Source organism: Boleophthalmus pectinirostris, unplaced genomic scaffold (genome assembly GCF_026225935.1).
Source record: "Boleophthalmus pectinirostris isolate CB_2022bp ecotype Guang Dong unplaced genomic scaffold, ASM2622593v1 HiC_scaffold_1, whole genome shotgun sequence".
Classification (NCBI taxonomy): Eukaryota; Metazoa; Chordata; class Actinopteri; order Gobiiformes; family Gobiidae; genus Boleophthalmus; species Boleophthalmus pectinirostris.
This window is the reverse complement of record NW_026570970.1, coordinates 34657425-34678209: the sequence shown is the minus strand read 5'-3', so window position 1 is coordinate 34678209 and position 20785 is coordinate 34657425. Positions and strand designations below refer to the sequence as shown.

Sequence of the window (20785 nt, the reverse complement as noted above, 5' to 3'; positions counted from 1 at the left end):
CCTGTGTGACCAACATTTTGACTCTTACAAACACTATTCAATAATTTTCACAAATACCTTACAATTCACCTGCGCCATATCTCTACCCACTGCTCTGCACTTTCCAGTCTCCATGGGGCCTTATTCTGTGTTAAAGCTGCTCACGTTTTAGACCTCAGCAAACATGTTTCTGTATGTCAGATGTCCTTCATGTCTCTCCATGGGGTCTTAGTTGTAGTTTAGATCTGTACAAACGTGTTCTGAAATGTCACTGTGTTTGAGGTTATGTCAGATGCCCTCCCCGTGTCTCCACAGGCTCTATAACATTATATTTTTGTCTTTTTCCATCATCCGAGTTGTTTCTCACCGATCCCAGTCTCAGGCATCGCAAACAGTGTCTTCTCTGTGGCCACTCTGAAACGCCCGTGCACGGACAGCCCCACACCCTGAAAGAAAAAAAGAAAAACACATGTTAAGAATGAAGAGAAATATTAAAGCCGCACTGTGTAACATTTCTGGTGGAGAGTCGGGCGCCTGCTTCTCTCCATGGAGATAGTTTTGCTTGGAATATTCAATAGCATTGCCATCTTACATTTATTCAATTACAAGTGTGTTAGTTGCTCAAAAAACATGAAAAAACTGATAATGTTAAACACAAAATAACAGTAGTTTCATTATAGAGCAGCTTTAATGCAATTTTGGAGCATTTCTGCCATGTTATAAAGTTGTTCCCTCATCAAAAAACAAGTCTGAAAAGGAAAACGAAAATGTCAAAATGGATGTGTATGTATACGTTTGTATAATGTATGTGTAAGTGCGTTTTGGTGTTGCCAAAAAAACAAAAACAGAAAAAATAAATAAATAAAATATTAGCTTGGGTGGTCCTGCGACTTATATATTCAATTTTTCACACTGACAGCTGCGAGAGGGCACTCTAGGCTTGTGTATGAGTTTTCTGCGTATGTCTCCTGCAGAAAAAGCCACTGTTCCACTGCAAGTAGTGACATATGCAGCAGAAAACGGTAATTGAGCAACAGAAAGAAAGTTTGGAGTGAGCGAGAAACTTGTGAAGGATTGTCGGAAAGTGGGAATGGAGAACACAGCTTCACACCATGCAACTTTTCTGGAAGCTACTGGGTGACAAAGCCTGGACTTCAGTGACAACCAAAGTTGTGTGGAGTTGCTCAGAAGTGACACCGAGGATGAAGAATTCAATGATTATGTGATTTGGGGTGAGATCGAGAGTTTGGTAAACTTATGTTCTGTTGTTTATGCTATAGTTATCTGATAATATGTTACGTTAACATATTAACGCCTATTCAACCTGTTATTCTCTGTTCTGTTCTATTGTTTTTACTAGAACCTGCCTTTCAAGATGAAATGTCAGTTCCTGGTCTCTGATTGTATAAAATAAATTTCCCCCAAAAAGTGCGACTTATATATGTTTTTTTCTTCATTATCCGTTTTTTGGCTGGTGTGACTTACAGTCCGAAAAATACGGTAAAATGCAAATTTGATTTGATAGCCCTAAAATGTAAATACACACATGCAAACACTGCATTGAGAAACTCTGTACTATACCCCCTCCCCATCACTTCTTTTTATATATTTATTCTTCTTTTGTTGTTTGTTGTTGTTCTGTTTTTCTGTTATGTGTGTATGCGTGTTTGTTAAGTCTTATGCTTGTTTTGTTATTAAAGTGCTGTGTATTAAAATGAAAAAAATTATAAATAAAAAAAAAAAACGTGTCTGAAGAGGTTTTAGATATCTCCTATGCATGTTTGAGTAATCTAGTGTTCTCTCTTAGGCCCTATTCAAACCCTCTTTACGGTTAACTGTAAGATTCTGTACAAGGCTCCGCCCACAAGCCTACGTCACCCATGCTCCCACACGACAATTCTCCATAAATGTACGAAAACCTGTCACAAAACTATACACATTAGCGGGATGCGCGCCGATTGTAATGTAACCGAGCTCTGAAGGGGGAGCGACTTAGCGCAGAGAGCAAAGGACGGGGAGATGATTCGGTGGAATTCAGCATTTTCAAAACAATAAAAGGCAACACGGTGATCTAAATGTGTGATATGTTTTCAGTTAATACCCCGTAGAAGTGCAAAACCCTCTCTGTATACGTCTAGTTTAAAACTCGTCAGACTTCGTTTTAGTACTTTGAAGTAATTGTTGTATTTCTTGGGGATAGCTTTCATCCTCGTGTATATTTTCCAGAGCACAGGCTCGAGCCCTGAGACTTCCTGTATCTGTGTGGTTGTTTAAGTGCCCATAAAAGCAGAGGAGCAGTTCTGATGCGGGAGTCCTTATAAGTGAATGTGGGGGAGGGCTTACGTAAACACAACAGGACATGTTTACACACAGGGCACTACCACACTGGCACTGGGCTACAGGGGAAGAGAGAGACAGGGAGAGAAAGAGAAGAGAGAGAGAGAGAGAAAGGGGGGAACAAGAGTGGGAGAGAGAGAGAGGGGGGAGAGAGAGAGAAAAAGGAAGCGAAAGAGAGAGAAAGGGAGAGACAGAGAGGGGAAAGAGAGCGGGAGAGAGAGCGAGGAGAGAGTGAGGTGAGAGGGAGGGTGAGAGAGAGAAAGAAGGCAAAGAGAGGGGGAAAAAGAGAGAGGGGGCAGCGAGAAGTGAAGAGAAAAGTGGTGAAAGAGTATGAGAGAGACAGGGGGAGATAGATAGATACATAGACGGATATAGATAGATAGAAAGAGAGAGCGGGGGAGAAAGGAGAGAGAGAGGGAAAGGAGAGAGAGGGAGGAGAGAGAAATGGTGTGGGGGGAGAGAACAGGAGAGAGACAGGGGGGGAAAGTGAATGGGAGAGAGAGAAGAAAGAGAGAGAGAAAAGTGGTGAGAGAGAGGGTGAGAACGAGAAAGAGGGAGAGAGGCGGGGAAAGGAGAGAGTTGGAGAGAGAGAAAAAATGATGAGAGAATGAGAGGGGGGGAGAAAGAGAGAGACAGAGAGGGGAAAGAGAGCTGGAGAGAGCGCGAGGAAAGAGAGAGACAGAAATGGTGAGAGGGAGGGCGAGAGAGAGAAAGAGGGGAAAGAGAGGGGGAGAAAGAGAGAAAAGTTGTGAGAGTGTGAGAGAGAATGGGAGAGAGATGGTGAGAGAGAGAGGGAAAGAAAGGGAAACAGGGTGAGAGAGAGAAAGGGTTAGAGAGAGAGGCGGGAGCGAGAGAGAGGCAGGCTAAGAGAGAGGAAAGAAAGAGAAAGGGAGAACGAGAGACAGGGTGAGAGAGAGAAAGGATAAGAGAGAGAAAAAGGGTGATGGAGAGGGTAAAGAGAGGGTGAGACAGAGAGAGGAAAGAGAGGTGAGAGAAAGAGGAGCAGAGAGAGAGAGAGAGAGACAGAGACAGAAGAGAGAGCATTTTCACTGTTTCACGTTAATGGGAGCTGTTCTTATTTTAATTACATCTCCATTCGTGACATTTATTCATTTACAATTACTCCCTGACTTTTATAACTCTTGGCGTCACAGCTTCTCGTGCGGTGGGTGGGAAAAGTAAAGCATCTCCACTGTGCAAAATAACACAAAAATGTACCTAGAGCCTATGCGTATTTCTCTCTCGTGTTTACCCTCTGCTCTTATCTGGAAACAGGAAGTCTGCTGATGCGCAGATTAGAGCCCTCGCCGACGCCCCCTGCAGTTTCACTCTAGGGCTGCAGGGGGCGTGGCAGAAGCTCTCAAACCTGTCACGCGTCTCGGCGTGTCGGACTCAAACTGCGCTCACTGGACGACACCTGCAGGGGGAGTTCACGCAAAAACTATTATTTATCCTGAAAAAAAACAAAAAATATATTTAAATAAAGACAGATTTAACTTATGAATCATCGGTAAACTCTGACTTTTTACATATAGACCGACCGACTGAGACCAGGACTGGGACTGGGACCAGATCAAGACTGAAAACAGTTTAGTCCTGGTTTAGTCCTGGTTTAGTCCAGCATTGCAGTTTAAGACACGAAAACGGGAAACGGCCGCTATCCGTTTTTCCATTATTCATTTAAACACAAAATCGAAAACTGAAAAAACAAATCATTATCTCTTTTTCATTTTGGTTTTGGAGATAAATAATGAAGAAAGTGTTTTTTTTTTTTGTTTTTTTCTTTTTTTTTTTATTATATTATATTAAAAACAAATGAATGAATGATACACAGATATGGATGGATGGTTTGTGTATCCAATTATGTTTTTATTTTATTTTTCAGAGCTAATTATTTTAGTTTTGTCTTAATTTTGCGGAACTTTGATGGCATGTGGTCTTTTTTCTTGTTGATTTGGTTTTCATTAGATCCACGGAAAAAATAGTTTGTTACTGGTTATGAGACCCTTCCTTTAGTTTTGCCTTTTGACCAAATTTATTGGTTTAGACTTGATTTGCTAAAACAATTACACAATTTTGCTCAGGCCTTGCACTGTAATTTTACTCTTTATGTTTTATTCCTGTTAATTTGGTTCCTGATTTGACCCTTTTTCATGTTTTTTTTTCCTTTGGAGTGAAAATGGGTCAAAATTTCAAGTCAAGTTAATTTCAAGTCAAAAATGTTCACTCTTCAACTAATCTCAACAAATATTTCAATTTGGAGCATGACGTAGAAAGCAATTTGATAAATATGTTGGCGGTGTTCTGGTGAAATGTGTCCCCTGGGTTTTACAGTATAATATCCTTGTGTACAGAAAAAGCCGGAACTGTTACTGAACCTCAGCTGACTGGACCTCACCTCATGACATCATCAGGTGGGAATCCAGAAGCAAATATGTGTTTTGTCTACAAATATTTACATCAAACAATAACTATTTTATTACCATGTTACAACGTTGTTACTTCATCAAAAACACGCCTCATCCATGCATGTTTGAGTAATTTAGCAATCTCTCCTAGGCCCTGTTCAAACCCTCCTTACGGTTAGCTGTACGAGGCTCCGCCCACAAGCCTGCATCACCCAATTCTCCATAAATATACAAAAACAGGACACAAAACTGTACACAGCAGCTTCACAGACCCGATGCGATGTGCGTGCTGACTGTGTTGTGATAGCTCTCTGAAGGGGAAGTGACTTAGCACGGAGAGCAAGGGGAGCAAGGGAAGGGGTGACCGAGAGTGTTGAAAATGAAAATACCCCCATCTTTAAAGCTGCACAATAAGAATGCATTTTGTAGTATTTTGACATATGTGGATTTCTTTTTAGTCTTTCACATTTGATTAAGCATTAAATAAACTTTCATCCAGGAAGTTATTTTCAAAACGTTATTTTAAAACTCCTAAGCACAAGACAAACAGGAAATGAGAGTAACCCCGTGTACATTCCGCGTCTACGGATCCAGCCTCAGGGGACTCAGAGTTTATGGTAAAGAATGAGACATGCATCGTGCACATGGAGTAGTACTGTCGCAATACTACAATATCAAACTCCATTTCGATATTGATGAATCGACTTCATACTCAATACTGATTCTGATTAAAAAAAAAAAAAAAAAAAAAAAACACTCTTTATTTAGACAACAGAATGTGATTTTCAATATTAAATGGTAGAACTTTCTTTTCTATTCTGTGTAATTTCTCAGTGGTCCAGGTAGGTTCCACAGTGGTCCATGGGTGTATACTAGTCTATGAGCTCTTCTACACCTGTTCAAATGATATCTTGTTACAATACTAGTTTTAGTATTGATTAGTAGCTGATTTTCGATACTTATGGCAACACTAGGACAAATACTAAAATGAAGATATTTTTAGACACAAAACCAGTTCAAATTAAGATCATTATGTATAAAACTCCAGAAAAAAGCTCTTATTTGTTTCATATTCATCCAATCAGAAGCTGGGTTTGGGTCAGCCTCCAGAGCAGGAGACAGAGACACAGGAAACACTGACACCTGCTGGCCAACTGAGATGTAGCAATGAGTCACCCTTGTGACAGTTTAGCACTTGTGTGATAGTTTAGTCCAGGTTTAGTTCAGGTTTAGTTCAGGTTTAGTGCAGGTTTAGTGCAGGTTTAGTGCAGGTTTGGTCCTGGTTTGGTCCTGGTTTGGTCCCGGTTTGGTCCTGGTTTGGTCCTGGTTTGGTCCTTGTTTAGTCCAGGTTTAGTTCACGTTTAGTCCAGGCTTAGGCCTGGTTAAGCTCTTGCATTAGGATGTTATTGCTTTGCCTGAAATGTTCCACAATATGACATTAAAGGAATCTATTTTGCATTCATCTTATTACAAAAAACATGAATTATTACGTTAAGTTGTTATGCCTTTCCATAGATCTGACCCGTACCTTGGCCTGGTTGTGCCACCTACTTGTCTCCATGAAGATAAGCAGGTTTACTGCCGTACTGTGGAACATTCTAGGCAATGCAATAACATCTCCATGGAGACAATCAGGCAACAGAGCCTCCACTACAAAAGTTACATAGTGAGGCTTTAAAAACACACAGTACTCACCCCTCCCATAGTGATGCCATCGATCAGAGCAACATAAGGCTTTTTACAAGTTCCTGGAAGAAAGAAAAATATAATGCCACTTTACTTTGAAAGTATACCTAGTACACATTTATTTACAGAACGATTTTCAACTACCACAAACATGAACGTCTTTTTGAGACAGTTGCTTTATCTTGTGTGCATCTTCTTCACAATAATGGGGAAAAGTTCGTTATTTTAGTTTTTAAGTAACTTTTATGATGGTCAACTGGGATTATCCTGCTTTTTTTTATTGTATCAGTGGCATAAAGTAGTTTTACCACCATCGTTTATCGTTATATTTCTCTTTAGCAATGTATCGCGCTTCAAAATGTGTTATCACCAAAGGCCTACTGATGGTTATTGCCGCTTTAGATGAGAAATCAGTTACTACAACTAAATGAACTTTGTCACTGATGAAGACCTTTCAGGTGGAGGGTCGCCACTAGCACAGGTCCACTGAGATGTTATTGCTTTGATAGGAATGTTCCACAGTTTGGCTTTTAATGCATCTATTTTATACTTGTATATATATTGCAAGTGTTTTGCTTCTAAAAAAAAAACCCTTGAAAACCAAGGAATCTCATGACCAATATCACCTGGTTGTAAAATAATCCAGGCAAAGCAATAGCATCTCCATGGGGACCAGTAGGTGTCAGTACTTTCACCTGCTCAAATTTAAGATATTTCTCAAAGTTGCGTTGTGAAACTTTTCTGGTGGAGGGTCTGATAAATACTTTTCTCCATGGAGATGTCTGGAATGTTTGACAGTATGACATTAAACCTTTCTATCTTCATGGAGGCCAAACCAGACTATGTTACAGGTCAGATCTGAGGAGAAGCGAACCCGCTCAGTCAGAATCCCTGTTTTTCTAGGTATTTTTGAGCTATAAACCCACTTGTAACTGAACAAATGTAAGGTAGAGCTGTTTAATGTCACACTGTGGAACATTCCGGGCAAAGCAATGACATCTCCACAGAAACAAGCAGGTGACTGACCCCAAAACAAAAAGTTACATAGTGCACCTTTCAGTTGGTGGGATAATACCTGCTGTAAATATAAACTATAGTAATAAGAGAAGTTTGTGAAGAAAATTTGAAAAACATGTTGAAAGTTACATGAAGCAGAGTGTTCTAAAACATATGGAAGTAATTTAGTGCGCTTTTAAATATTTCATAAACAATAGCCATGTTTACATTTTTCTGGGTTAATGGATTGAGTTTCAAGATCATAAGGCCGATACTACAGATATGAGTTAAGCTCCTAATCTTACCGATGGCGTGGTTCAGGATGTACTCTTCCCTAAAGAAGTCTTCAGCCAGAGAATCTCCCACTTTTCCAGCCTCTGTCACAGCTGTAGACCACAACAAAACATGCACAATTATTCAAGCTTAAACCCAAGTGAAGTGAATGTAAAGTGCATTTGACAGGTTAAGGCCATCACACACTACAGGATTTTTTGGTCTTAAATGATTTTTAAAAGGTGCGACCAAAAGCACACACCACTGACATGAGGAGAATCTTATGAGACTGAAAATCTCCAGTCGAAATGTCTGCGGACAAAAGGCCTTAAAGGGCCCATCTCATGCAAAATAACTCTTTTCACATTGTATCTTCTGCACATACACAAGCACAATTTGGGTTTTGGAACATCCATTACACAACAGTTATGAAATCTTACTGATTTCTTGGAGATACTCACAGACCAGAAACTATGAAAGGCCGACTATTGCTCACCCCCCGCCCCGTCCTGAGAAAGCACAGGCTCCGCCCTAAAAAATGTGTCGTAGGCTCTAAGTGAGTCGCCCTTCGTCCTCCCATCTCAGGGAGGGAGGGGGAGACAGGCGTGCACCCTGATAGCGGTAGGAATAAACTTTTATTCATCACGGAGATACAGCGTGTTCAGCCGCATGTGTTGGACCCGGAATCGGACGAGGACTTTGAGGTGCATGAAGCGCAAGCACCACCTCAGCATCAGCTGAACATTACTGATTAGTAAAGTATTAATAAACGCCAGCAGATAAACTTATTATATCGTGTTCACTGCAGTGTAGAACAATGAGCTTATGCTGTCGCTTTTGTTTAAGTGTTCATGTGGGAATTGTCAGCCAATGCGAGGCGGAGGCGGTGGAGCGAGGGATGGGGGCGGGTGTGAAACGCTTTCTGCTACATCAAACGCATCATAGGTGTATCTGCCGCATCATCGTTGTAGCAGCTTTAGTTCGTTGTCACATGGGAGGGTGGCAGAAATACGCTGCAACTGGTTAAAAAAAAAGCCAAATCAATCTTAAAACCACTTCAGCGACATATACAAGGCCCACACATCACTCTTAGAAGGTAGATAGCTCTGAAAAATGTATTTTGCATGAGATGTGAGCACTTCTCACTTCAGCTGTTTCCGCTCTAGAGTAAAACCACTCGCTTTGAGACTCTTAAGTGTTCAAAAGATCAGAGCACTTCTAGTTTAGTTACAAGTCAAAACTGTGTTATTATTATATGTCAAATGTGGTGCAACATTTCAGATACATGATTTTTAAAGCACGGAAGTCTGGAGATGTCCACAGGAAGTACTACCACTAATCTGCAGCTTCACCGTGATCCGCACACTGCATGGACGGGAAACTACTCTTGCCTTTTTACTTTTAAAGAATGCCTCAAACTGGATTAAGAGCGATGTTTTGAAGACTGAGGGTCATTATTTGTGGAGGACAATTTCTAAGGATAATGTGGATGAGATGCTGCACTTTAAATTTACCACTTTACGAGAGGGGAATAATAAAGTCTTATTATTTTCGCTATACCTCAAGTTTGTGTATTGCGCCTGTCTGTGTCCGTCACCCCGTCTGCCCTTGTTGCCGTGGTTTGGTGGTTAAGATATGACAGATCTGATTAGTCACACTGACACCACACACATGAGGATCGCAGCGGCATCATAATCACACATGGATACACAAAGTCGGGCCATGCCTTCCCAAACTCAGGGAGAAGCATTTCAGTAAACATGGTTAACATAATGATAACATATAACATATTTAAAGAGCTTATATTAGGCAAAATGGACTCTTCTGAGCTTTAATCCATGTTACAATGTTGTTACCTCAACAAAAACATGGAGTTGCATTTTGTTTTATTCATACCATCTTTGTAAAGTATTGGAGAAGTGTGTATTGTGGATCCCAGAATATTTTTTATTTAATAGTTTCCCGCTTTTGTTCACAAACTGCCACTTTGATAAAACTTTGATAAATATTCTCCACACCTACTATCCCTCTGAATGAAGAAATAATTTGAAAACACGAAAACCTGTCAGATGCACTTTAAAACCCAGAGAAGTGAATGAGTAGTTTTATTTTGCCGTGTCACCTCTGATGTCTCCTCCAGCACAAAACGCCTTTCCTCCCTCAGCTTTGATGATCACCAGGTCCGTGTCGCTGTCTGCCTCCCATTTCTGCAACACACACACACACAACTGGGTCATTTCACATTTGGTGTGTTGCATTTTTGAAGAATTTGATCAAATATTGGCAAGGTCTTCAAAACGTCAGCAGTACTATTCCAGCTATGACGAGGCAGTGCACTGTTGTTCCATTCTTGGGCAAGACACTTCATCCACCTTGCCTAGTATGAATGTGGCATGTGGTTTACCCTGTTGCGCTTTGAACTCGGGATGGGCACGATTAGTTGACTAATCGATAATTGATCATTAAGAATTTTGTTGATCACGTTCAATTTTAATCGACAAACCAAATGTAGATTGCTGTGTGTAGTGTAAGGAGACGAGGCTGCGTCTGACAACACAAACACTGAAGTTGTGCCTCACAGTCCCACGTTTGGGCTCTGGCTCCTCCTTGAAGATCACTGTTCCACTCAATGAGTGTGGACATATACATGCACATCAGTATTCAGGTTATGCCTGGGTTTTTCTAGTATCCTTGTTGAGTCATGGGGCATGTATACGCAGTATCCTAGTTACTGCAACATAAAGTTGAGTGTGCATGTGTCCAAAAGACAAACAGTTGTCAGTCTTTTCATCACAACAGAACAGTAGCCAAAATTTTAAAAAAAGTGACCAGCATAAATAAATAAAGTGAGTAAAATGACATGAACCATCTCCAACGTTCCTTCAAGCACTGGCTTGAACCTCAACCCCTATTTGGAACACGGCTAGAGCGTTGGTTATGTCCCTTTATACACACAGTCTATGGTTTCACCTTGAGCTGTGGGTAAATGGTCCGGATCATGTTGAGGTTCAGGGCGTTGAGGACTTTGGGGCGGTTCATTGTGATGACTCCGGCCCGGCCCACTTTCTGCAGCAGCACCTCAGGGTCTGGCTGGGACGACATCTGAACAAAAGAAATGCCAGCATTTAAAAGTAGCAAGCCAACTTTTTTGTAAATTAAGGCTGTAGTCCTTCAGTCACTTATTCCTACAGTGTCATGGTGCTAAAATTTCAATACTGAGGAATAGATTCGATACTCGATACCAATTCCAATGCCATGAGGATATTAAAACCACAATTTCTTTAGGCAGTAGAATGTGATTTTCAACATTAAATAGTACTTTCCTTTCTATTCCCATGTGTCCTTATATCTGTGTAATCCCTCTGTGGTCCAGGTAGATTCCATAGTGCCCATGGGTGTATACTAGTTTATGTGCTCTTATACTTGTTCTGATACAACTCAACATTATTCTAAAGCTATTCAAGAAAGGTTCATTTCTGACCTTTGAATGGGACTTTTTTACTAAGGTTTGCCTTGTCATAGATCTGACATGCAACTTGGCCTGGTGACGTCACCTGCTTGTCTCCATAGAGATAGCTAAATTCAATGCCATATCGCGGAGCATTCCAGACAAAAAAACACCTCCATGGAGACAAATAGTTACTACCAGAAAAGTTACATATTTGTGAACCTTTATTAACATAATAGATTTTGTGATTTTAATAACCCCTCATTTTATTCAGAATTTCCAGTGAGTCTAATATTAAACCAGACTCATAGATGCATTTATCAGAAAAGATCCAACAGTTTAACAGGTTGTTATCGGTTGTTTACTTTTCTATGAGAGTTTTGCACTACTGGCACAAACATGGTGGATTTCTGTGGTAACTCTACATATTTCAACATCAAAGTTTATCGTGACTTCATATAAACAAATGTATTTAACATGTATTAAATGTAATCATTTCATAGTTTCTCACCATGTGGCTCTGGATTCTCTGCAGCCGGCATACACTCCTTAGTCTGTGGAAACAAACAGAATAATATGTCTAAGAATAGCAAATGTTTTGGCAGAGTCCTCCATTTCTCAGCTCAATCAGTGCTATATGATTTAAATGACATACTGTCTTTATACTATTGGTGGTTTTCAGTTTCTAGAAAGTGATGCTGTACTCCAGATTGGGGGTCAAAGCCAGATTTCCTTATTAATTACAATGTACTGTGCCATGAAATATTTTAGAGGTAAATGCAGAAATGTTGAATCTGATCATTTCTGTTAGTGACTAGACCCAAGAACTCATTGTATTACAATAGATATATGAATAATCTGAAACTCTTTAGTATGAAGAGGCAACTGCACAAAATGTGACTACACTGTCCTATCCAGTACAAGGCTGTCAGTTTGTAATAATAATAATTAAAACGATATAATTTGGGCAATATAATCTAAAGCAGCTCTACATACCAGCCCAAAAATATCGGAGGATTTATCGGCCATAGGTTGCTCTGGATTCTAAATAATTCTAAATAGTATCAAATAGGGATGGGACAAAATCTCGTGCCACAAGATCTCACGAGACAAAATTGCCACAAGATCGAGCACACATGAGAAAAATTATCTCGAAAGATTGTTTCCTCCTGAATTTCCCTTTGGCTTGGACTAAAAAAGAAGTCAAGAGCTGGTGAGTTATACAATTTGAGAAGCAGTAGTTCCAAAATGCAGCATGACAATGACCGCTAAGGTATTACACAGAATAAATAAAAATTGTGAAATGGATTGCAGAACTTATTTATTACAAATGATGTCAAAATCTTGTCTTGTCTTGTTCTCATGGACTCAATTTCTCAGTGTGTCTTGTCTCGTGAAAATTGTGTCTCGTTCCACTTCCAGTATCACATCAGCAAGACAGAGTTATCCCTATTGTTTACCTTGCATTTTTATTAGAGTTAACCAAAAGTAAAAGCCACAAATATGAAACCTGATCATTTGTGTACAAAAAAATCAAAATCTCTATGTTACAACAAAAATCTGCAATTAACAAAAGTATTTGCATTTGCATCATCTGAAGCCTTGCAAAACTAATTAAAGGGTGCGTTTAATCATATATACATTATTGCTCACTAATAACCATAGACAGTCAGTGTTGGGAAGGTTACTTTTAAAATGTATTCCCCTACAGATTACAGATTACATACCCCAAAATGTAGTTTGTAACATAATCCATTAAATTACTTAAAGTAAGTAACGTAATGAATACTTTGCATTACTTGGTTTGCTGTAGAGAAGCAAAGACCAGGATATCATAACATAAGAAATTTTGTCTGCTAAAAGATAATAAATAGCCCAGTCTTAACTTAACCAAATTAAAAATATTAGTGATAGAAGAGGAGGAGGAGACACGGTCCACACAGCATGGTTTAGTCCTGTTAAATCCTGTTTGAGACATAGTTTAGACCTGGTTTTAGAGCTGGTTTAGTACTGGTTTAGTCTTGGTTTAGTCCTGGTTTAGACCTGGTTTAGTCCTGGTTTAGTCTTGGTTTAGTCCTGGTTTAGACCTGGTTTAGACCTAGTTTAGACCTGGTTAAAGATCTGGTTTAGACCTGGTTTGGACCTAGTTTAGAAGTGGTTTTAGTCCTGGTTTAGTCCTGGTTTAGACCTAGTTTAGACCTGGTTAAGATCTGGTTTGGACCTCGGTTTAGACCTGGTTTAGTGTCCGGCAATGAGTGGAATTACCGAAAAAGAAAAGAAAAAAAAAAGGATATAGCCCAAAATGTGAAAACAAAAAAAAACCTCTGTGTAATCCATTCTGATTACGTAACTCTGGTACATGTAATCCGTTACTCCCCAACACTGTAGACAGTATATAGAATAACATCTACAAACTTATTTTACACAGATACAAATGCACGATATAGATGCAATAGGTTTATAAATACAGAATTATCAGACAAAAGTCATGGGTGTCGACAGCAAAATACTTTTACTTGTAATTTTTCTGGTGAAGGGTCCTTTGAACATTTTTCTCCATGGAGATGTTATTGATTTGTCTGGGATGTTTCACAGTATCGTATTAAACCTTCCTATCTTCATGGAAACCAAACCAAACCAAGTTACAGGTCAGATCTGTGGAGAGGCGACCCCGTTCACAGTCTGAATGAATGTTTTTCTAAGTATTTTTGAGCTATAAAACCATGTGTAATTGAATACATGTAAGGTACAGTGGTTTAAGGTCTTACTGTGGAACATTCCAGGCAGAGCAATGAAATCTCCATAGAAACAAGCAGGTGACGGATCAACCATCAAAAAGTTACAGAGTGCACCTTTAAAGAATGCACTTTAATAGGCTATTTGATTAGTCTAAGAACATGTGTGCATTTCATGGTGAATTACTATTGCACTAATAGTATGGATTCGTGTGAACTTGACCCGAAGTGTTACATAAACGTAGATATTTCATGCTTATGTTCTTCCCCCTGTCCATTCAAAGCAAGTGTCACCTCAATGAGCTAAAGCGGCTAACAGCTAACTCGCACATCGAACCTAAAAACGTGACTTTAGCGCAGATTTTCGGGGCGGATTGAGGGTTTGTGGACGTACCTGCAGGCGTGAGTCAGCACCGTGAGGGACATGGTTCACTTTGACCTGTTTCACGTGTCCACTGACCACTTTGGGCAGATTTTTTTTATTTTTTTTTATTCAGCGTTTACGAGTTTTGTTCCGGGATGTAGCCACGGAGCGCTCTGATTGGTCCATTCGGTTGCTGACGTCACAGTCTGAGTTCAACAACAGCGTCATCCAGTGTTCGTTAGTGAAACTTTTATGCTTGGAGTCTAGAAATGCCACAATAATACTACAAAATGATAAATTGTACAGAAGGAAGATACAGCAAATGAAGAGGAAAAAAATAAATAAATAAAACTGAGACATTTTAAAATAATTTAATAAGGCATTTAATGGGTAAAACTGGCCAAAAAGTGCATATTTTCTATTTTAATTTGACAGTTTAAGTTATTTGCTTTATTCTATTGCCATATTAGATATATTCACAATGAGATTCATTTTGTATATTTTAGTTAACTAGATCTGATCTGAGTTAAACGTTTAAAGTCTTAGATTACACAAAATGGACTCTTGTGAGCTTTAAGCCATGTTATAATATTGTTACTTCATCAAAAACAAACCTGGAGTTGTGGTTTGTTTCATTCACACGTTTGAGTAATCCTTTACCATTAGTCTGTCTACATCTCCAAAGCTGAAAATGCTCTGTTCCACCTTGTGATGTCATGCAGCATAGTTTTCAAGTGAATTACCACATGACCTCAGAAGATGGAACAGAGTCTTTGCATATGTTCAGCCAATCCAATGGAATTCCCAATCTCTACTGAACAAAAGCTTAAAGGTAGCTGTTAACTTGAAAACTACCACTTCATGACATCACAAGGTAGAACAGAGTATTTTGAGCTTTAGAAATGTAGACAGACTACTAATAAAGAGTTATTCAAACATGTGTGAATGAAACAAAACACAACTCCAGGTCTGTTTTTGATGAGTTAACAACATTAGAACATGATTTAAAGCCCAAAGTCTATTTTACGTAACATATGACCTGTTTTGTGATTAGGTTAACTATGTTCTTTTTTGTGTGCTTGATTGTAATTTGTATTGTGTTTTTTATAAGATTCCACTTCTTACATGGCATTTTTTTTTTCTGATTTCCCCTCACCCTTATGTAGCTTAATAGAACTTTGTGTATTGCCTTTTACTGACAAAAACACTGCAAACTTGAGATTATTTGGTTACGACTTTGGTTTTATGAAGGAGAAAGCAAATAAATGACTCATGACTTATATTTTGGAGTCCACACTGGTTAGTTAATGATTAAGCAGAGGTGGGAAGAGCAGCCAAAAACTGTAGTCAAGTAGCAGAGTAACATTATTTCAAAAAATATTACCCAAGAAATACAATTTTGTGGAGTTAAAACGTTTGAGGAAAAATTTGAGGAAACTACTACTCAAGTAAGAGCAACTTAAAGAGTAACTGACAAGCATGGTTTATACTTAATGTGAAATTGATGTAACTGGAAGGAGAAAACCGTAAATAATGCACAGGTCTGGTATTTTCACAGATAGACACAAAAATGACACAGGCTAAACACAAATGTTCAAATCATTTCATATTGTCACATAAAGCTTTTGTCATTTGGAGACTTAGAGAGGGAAGAGTAGTTTTTCTCAAGAGTGCTGTTACTTCAATAAACTAGAAAAGCACTCAGAGAGCGCAGACCTCCGCCAAGGACTACAGTCCCCCTCATATTAATTGTGTTTTCCATAAATATTTGTCTCGTATCTTTCAATTTGGAATATGAAAGAGGATCCCATTGTCCATCCCTGAGTCAAATTTCATGGGGTTTGGTCAATAATTAACCGAGATATTGAGAAACAAAATTTTTGGCCCCATTTACCACAATGTTAACTAAAATTTCAAAGTGATCCAGAATCCAGGATTTCTTCCGGATCACCCCCAAAATGAAATCAGTTCTTCCTTTTCACATTTCCAACAAATCCTGAAAATGTCATCAAAATCGGTCCATAACTTTTTGAGTTATGTTGCTAACAGACAAACAAACAAACAAACAGACAAACGCCGGCAAAAACATAACCTCCTTGGCGGAGGTAAAAATATCACTCAATAGTATGCTGATAGAAAAGTACTCTGAAAAGTACAATCCAGTAAATGTAACTGCCCACCTCTGCACATTAAGTAAAGTATTTATATTTATACAAGACACACGTTGGCCATTTATGTATTTATTTAGCATGCAGTAAAAACATGAAATGAATTAGACAGTGCTGTTGGATTCAAGCTAAATTAAATGTGTGAAGTTTTCAGGTCCAAAATCTTCAGTCTGAATCACTGCTGCAAGAACTGCTGGAGGACTGCAACAAAACAACAGGCAAATGTGTTAAAAGTCTTATAAGACATCAAATGGACTCTTGTGAGCTTTAAGACATTAGAATGCCGTTACCTCCTCTAAAACTGATCTGGGAGCTGTGTTTCATTCACACATGTTTGAGTAATCATTTATTATTAGTGTGTCTACGTTTCCAAAGCTCAAACTGCTCTTTTCCACCTTGTGATGTCATGAAGTGTTAGTTTCCTTTACCTTTAGTTCAGTAGAGCTTGGCAATTCCAGGTCTGAAATCATCCAAATGATTCTAGTGAAGGTGTATGGAGTTTAAAAACACAGTGGAGCACTTCCTGTATTACCACATGACATCACAAGGTGGAACAGAGTGTTTTCAGTTTGAGAGAAGAGCACTTCTTCTAGTGCGTTATCTGTGCACATGATACAGTCTGTGAGTGTTCGTCAACATGACTCACCCCGTGTCCAGTCTTCCCTTTCTTGTGGCATTTCCCATGTTTGTGTCCGTGCTTGTGCTTGTGCTTCTTCTTATGCCCGTGTCCGTGCCCGTGCTCGTGTGGTGGGCAGCCTCCATGGCCCCCGGGGTACCCGTGTCCTCCAGGAGGGTACCCGTGACCTCCAGCGGGATACCCAGGCTGGCCTGGATACCCGGGTCCAGCGTGCCCAGGGTATCCGGGCTGGCCTGGGTGTGGTCCGTGGGGGTTCGGGGGGCATTGTCCTGGAGGGTACTGAGGCGGGTACCCGCCTGGGCCCTGAGGAGGGTATCCCCCAGGGTAACCGGGGTACTGGTTTCCTGTGGGCACAGAGCAGACCGGCCATGTTAGGAGTCCAGTAAATATACAAACACAGTATCATGACAGTTTTGTTGTAGTAGAAGTAAAGTGCACTGTTTTTAACTGAAGCCACAGAACCAGTCACACTAATTTTGTCAACTTTTGCATCAGATGCCCTTCCTATTGTACCCATCCACTGTGACAGCAGTGAGAGAGGAGGCTCAAGGTCTTGGATGGATGTACTGACAGCACTGTTCATTTTGTCAACAAAACATGTATTATTTTATTTTTAACTAAATCTGAGGTGAAAATGACTTTTAGCTCATGGAGATCATACATCAGTTATGTGTGCTGTGTGTTGTGCTGTGTGTTGTGCTGTGTGTCGTGTGTGTGTCGTGTGTGTGTGTGTGTCGTGTGTGTGTCGTGTGTGTGTGTGTGTGCGTGTGTGTGTGTGTGTGCTGTGTGTCGTGTGTGTGTGTGTGTCGTGTGTGTGTGTGTGTCGTGTGTGTGTGTGTGTGTGCTGTGTGTGTGTGTGTGTCGTGTGTGTGCGTGTGTGTGTGTGTGTGTGTCGTGTGTGTGTGTGTGTGTGTGTGTGCTGTGTGTGCTGTGTGTCTGTGTGTCGTGTGTGTCATTTGAAGCACATGTGCTGATATAAAAGTCAACAGATGTGAGATGAAGAGAGTCGAGGGAGACACTCCTGAGCAGCAGAGCATCATGTTTCATCACAACAGATCACGTCCAATCAGCTGTCAGCACATCATGACCACACACATGTGACAGCACTGCATTTCCCATCATGCCTTTGTTTAGTTTTTCTTTTTAGTTTTCTTTATTTAATGAGGTTAGCTGACTCATTCTATGTAATTGACCTTAGCTATCAGCTGGTCTTTCCTGGAGATTTACATAGCATGTTTTCAGTTGCAGAAACCAGAGCGCCTGGAAGAAACCCATCCAGACACAGGGAGAAACACTAGGCAACCCAGTGTTCAAACCCATAACCTTCTTGTTGTGAGGCATGAGTGCTACCCACTCAGCCATCATGCCTTTGGGCTTTGTAGTCCATGAAAGACGGCTCATCTTAAACACACCTATTGTCTTTTAGAACTCTCCACTTCTTGTCATTTTCAAAACACTTTTCAGCTTTTCTTGACAAACTGCTTCTTGGTTTGTGTAAAACTCTTCTTACCACAACAACTTCAGTAAGAAATGGAGCATCATAAAGACCTGTCATATTCACTTTAGATGTGTGTTCTGTGGTACACGCCTGCAGTAAATCAAAGATTAATATTTAACCGTGAAGTATTCAGGTTATCTGATAACACAACGGACACACCAGACACGCCTCACACTGTTTGTATCGTCACAAAAGAAAACATTGTTGTAACTCAACAAGTACAATTTTGGTCTTAAATAAAATAAAAGAATAAAAAAAAAAACAAATGAATTCCAAGACTAATTAAGTGATGAATAAATGACTAAATCAATTTGTAATTTTTTTTTTTTTTGGTAAATTGATAAAGGAAATGCGATGGCAGAATTGCAAAATGTAAACACTTAAAGATGTGTGTCATTTCCCAGTTTGAGTCATTTATAAAACTGACATCCTTTGCTTGACTTAATGTTCTTTTTTTTTTTTTACCCCAGTCAAAATGTTATTCATCTGTCAGTTGTAATTCATTTACTTTAATAGAGTTTGCTAAGAAGTTTTCATAACACTCAAATACAATACTAATCACAAACCACATGAAACATGACACTGAGGTCAGCTGGCCCACGGCTGCCTCCATGTTTCTCTGCACTTTTTAATTTTTGAGCTTTTCAGCAGTTAAAGGTGCACTGCGTAACATTTCTGGTGGAGGATCTGCCACCTGCTTGTCTCCATGGAGATGTTATTGCTTTGTCTTGAATGTCCCACAGTATCGATTAAACCTGTCTATCACGAGGGAGACAAGTAGATCACAGTACTACACTACATTACAGTTCAGATCTGTGGAGAGGCGCCCCTATTCACAGAAGCAGTTATTGTATTTTTGAGCAATAGAAACACCCGTAATGAATAAATGCTAAATGGAAATGTTTAATGTCAAGTCACGTTTGACATTTTAGGTAAAGCGATAACATCTCGATGGAGACAAGCAGGTAGCAGACCCTCCACCTGGAAAAGTTACGCAGTGCAGCTTTAAATGTGCAGTTAACACTGGGCCTGCATGTTTTCAAATCAGTGAAAAAGCATCTGGTCTTACCTTGGTTTGGGTACATTTCAGTCACGGCGGATTCTGAAAGTATAAAAGATTTAACAGAAATTTACAAACAAATAAAAAAATAAATAAAAATCACGTCAATGTCACGTTATGTCAATTTCATTTTCAACAGAGTTCAGACTTACTGCTCTCTCAGTCAAATCCGGTGGACAGCAGCCCCAGGTCCTTCTTTTTATACCTCCACCCTTCCACCTCCGTCGCCATGGAGACTTCCCATAATGCTCTGGGGTGGGGCTTTCCCATGATGCTCCGGGGGTGGGTCTCTGTCTCCTCCTTGTGGAAGAATGCGGCATTTGGGTGTGGGTTTCTTCTGTACAATGGTTAACATAAAGTCATATAGATACTGATTATTTTATTGATTTTAATTGAATCATTATTTTACTGACTCATTAAAGCCACATTGTGTAACATTTTAGCTAAAAATTTACTAAAATAAAAGCTTTTTTAAAATGTTTGGGTGTGTTTATTGCACTGAAGAATGTATAAAAACGTGCATCCTTGCTGTGAGCAGGCTTGCATCTCCACAAACCTCAATCTTGCTCTACCTCCTGCTTGTTTCCATGGAAATGATGCTCCTTTAGCTGTAATCTTCCACAGTTTAAACGTATCTGTCCATGAGAATGTTCCGAAGTGTGGTTTTAACTTTCTGTTGAATCTTTAGTCTTGGATCTGCAACTCCAAACTCGACCAACAAGTAGAAAGTAGTGGTTCAAGAAATTACTCAAGAGTTTTAAAAGTATTTAGAGTAATTTTGGGGTAATATTTGAAGTTGACGTTCATGTAATTTGAAGGACAAAACATCCAAAACGACAAGTAAATTAAGAAACACAATTGTTCAAATCATTTCATATTGTCACGTGAAGCTTTTGTCACTTTAGACTTAGTCACAGTGGGAAGAGGAAGCACAACTTTTACTTAAGTACATGCACTGTTACTTCAATGCAAAAATGACTCAAGTAGGAGTAAATACATGCTCTGAAAAGTACTGTTTCTTTAAAACATTACTTAAGCAGGCCTAAGTGTAACTGAGTACTACCCACCTCTTTTTATTGTTGCCTCGACTTTCTTAGAAAACAGTTCAGAAACAAATAAAGCTGACACACTTTCTCATGTGTCTCATAAAGAAACGTTTTATTCGGAGCCGTGCGTGAGGTGTGCCGGCTCAAAGT

General features: G+C 39.6%; 2 protein-coding genes across 2 annotated transcripts in view; both read right to left on the bottom strand.

Annotated features, from left to right (window-relative positions):
- Positions 1-14388, bottom strand: part of hibch (3-hydroxyisobutyryl-CoA hydrolase) — a 33061-nt gene extending 18673 nt beyond the window's left edge. The window contains exons 1-7 of the mRNA XM_020933287.2: positions 14257-14388; positions 11639-11681; positions 10650-10781; positions 9802-9886; positions 7712-7792; positions 6420-6472; positions 347-425 (exon numbers count right to left, since the gene is read on the bottom strand). Of these exons, the coding sequence (XP_020788946.2) occupies positions 347-425; positions 6420-6472; positions 7712-7792; positions 9802-9886; positions 10650-10781; positions 11639-11681; positions 14257-14288 (505 nt within the window). The 5' untranslated portion in view covers positions 14289-14388. The remainder of the gene's footprint in view (positions 1-346; positions 426-6419; positions 6473-7711; positions 7793-9801; positions 9887-10649; positions 10782-11638; positions 11682-14256) is intronic.
- Positions 14389-16450: 2062 nt separating this feature from the next.
- LOC110167897 (proline, histidine and glycine-rich protein 1-like) lies at positions 16451-19818 on the bottom strand. Its single transcript, XM_020933294.2, has 4 exons — positions 19742-19818; positions 19599-19631; positions 17041-17375; positions 16451-16595 (listed from the first exon to the last, which is right to left on the bottom strand). The coding sequence occupies exons 2-4, from the start codon at positions 19612-19614 to the stop codon at positions 16560-16562; spliced, it is 387 nt and encodes a 128-aa protein (XP_020788953.1). The 5' UTR covers positions 19615-19631; positions 19742-19818; the 3' UTR covers positions 16451-16559.
- Between the last annotated feature and the right edge of the window lie 967 nt (positions 19819-20785).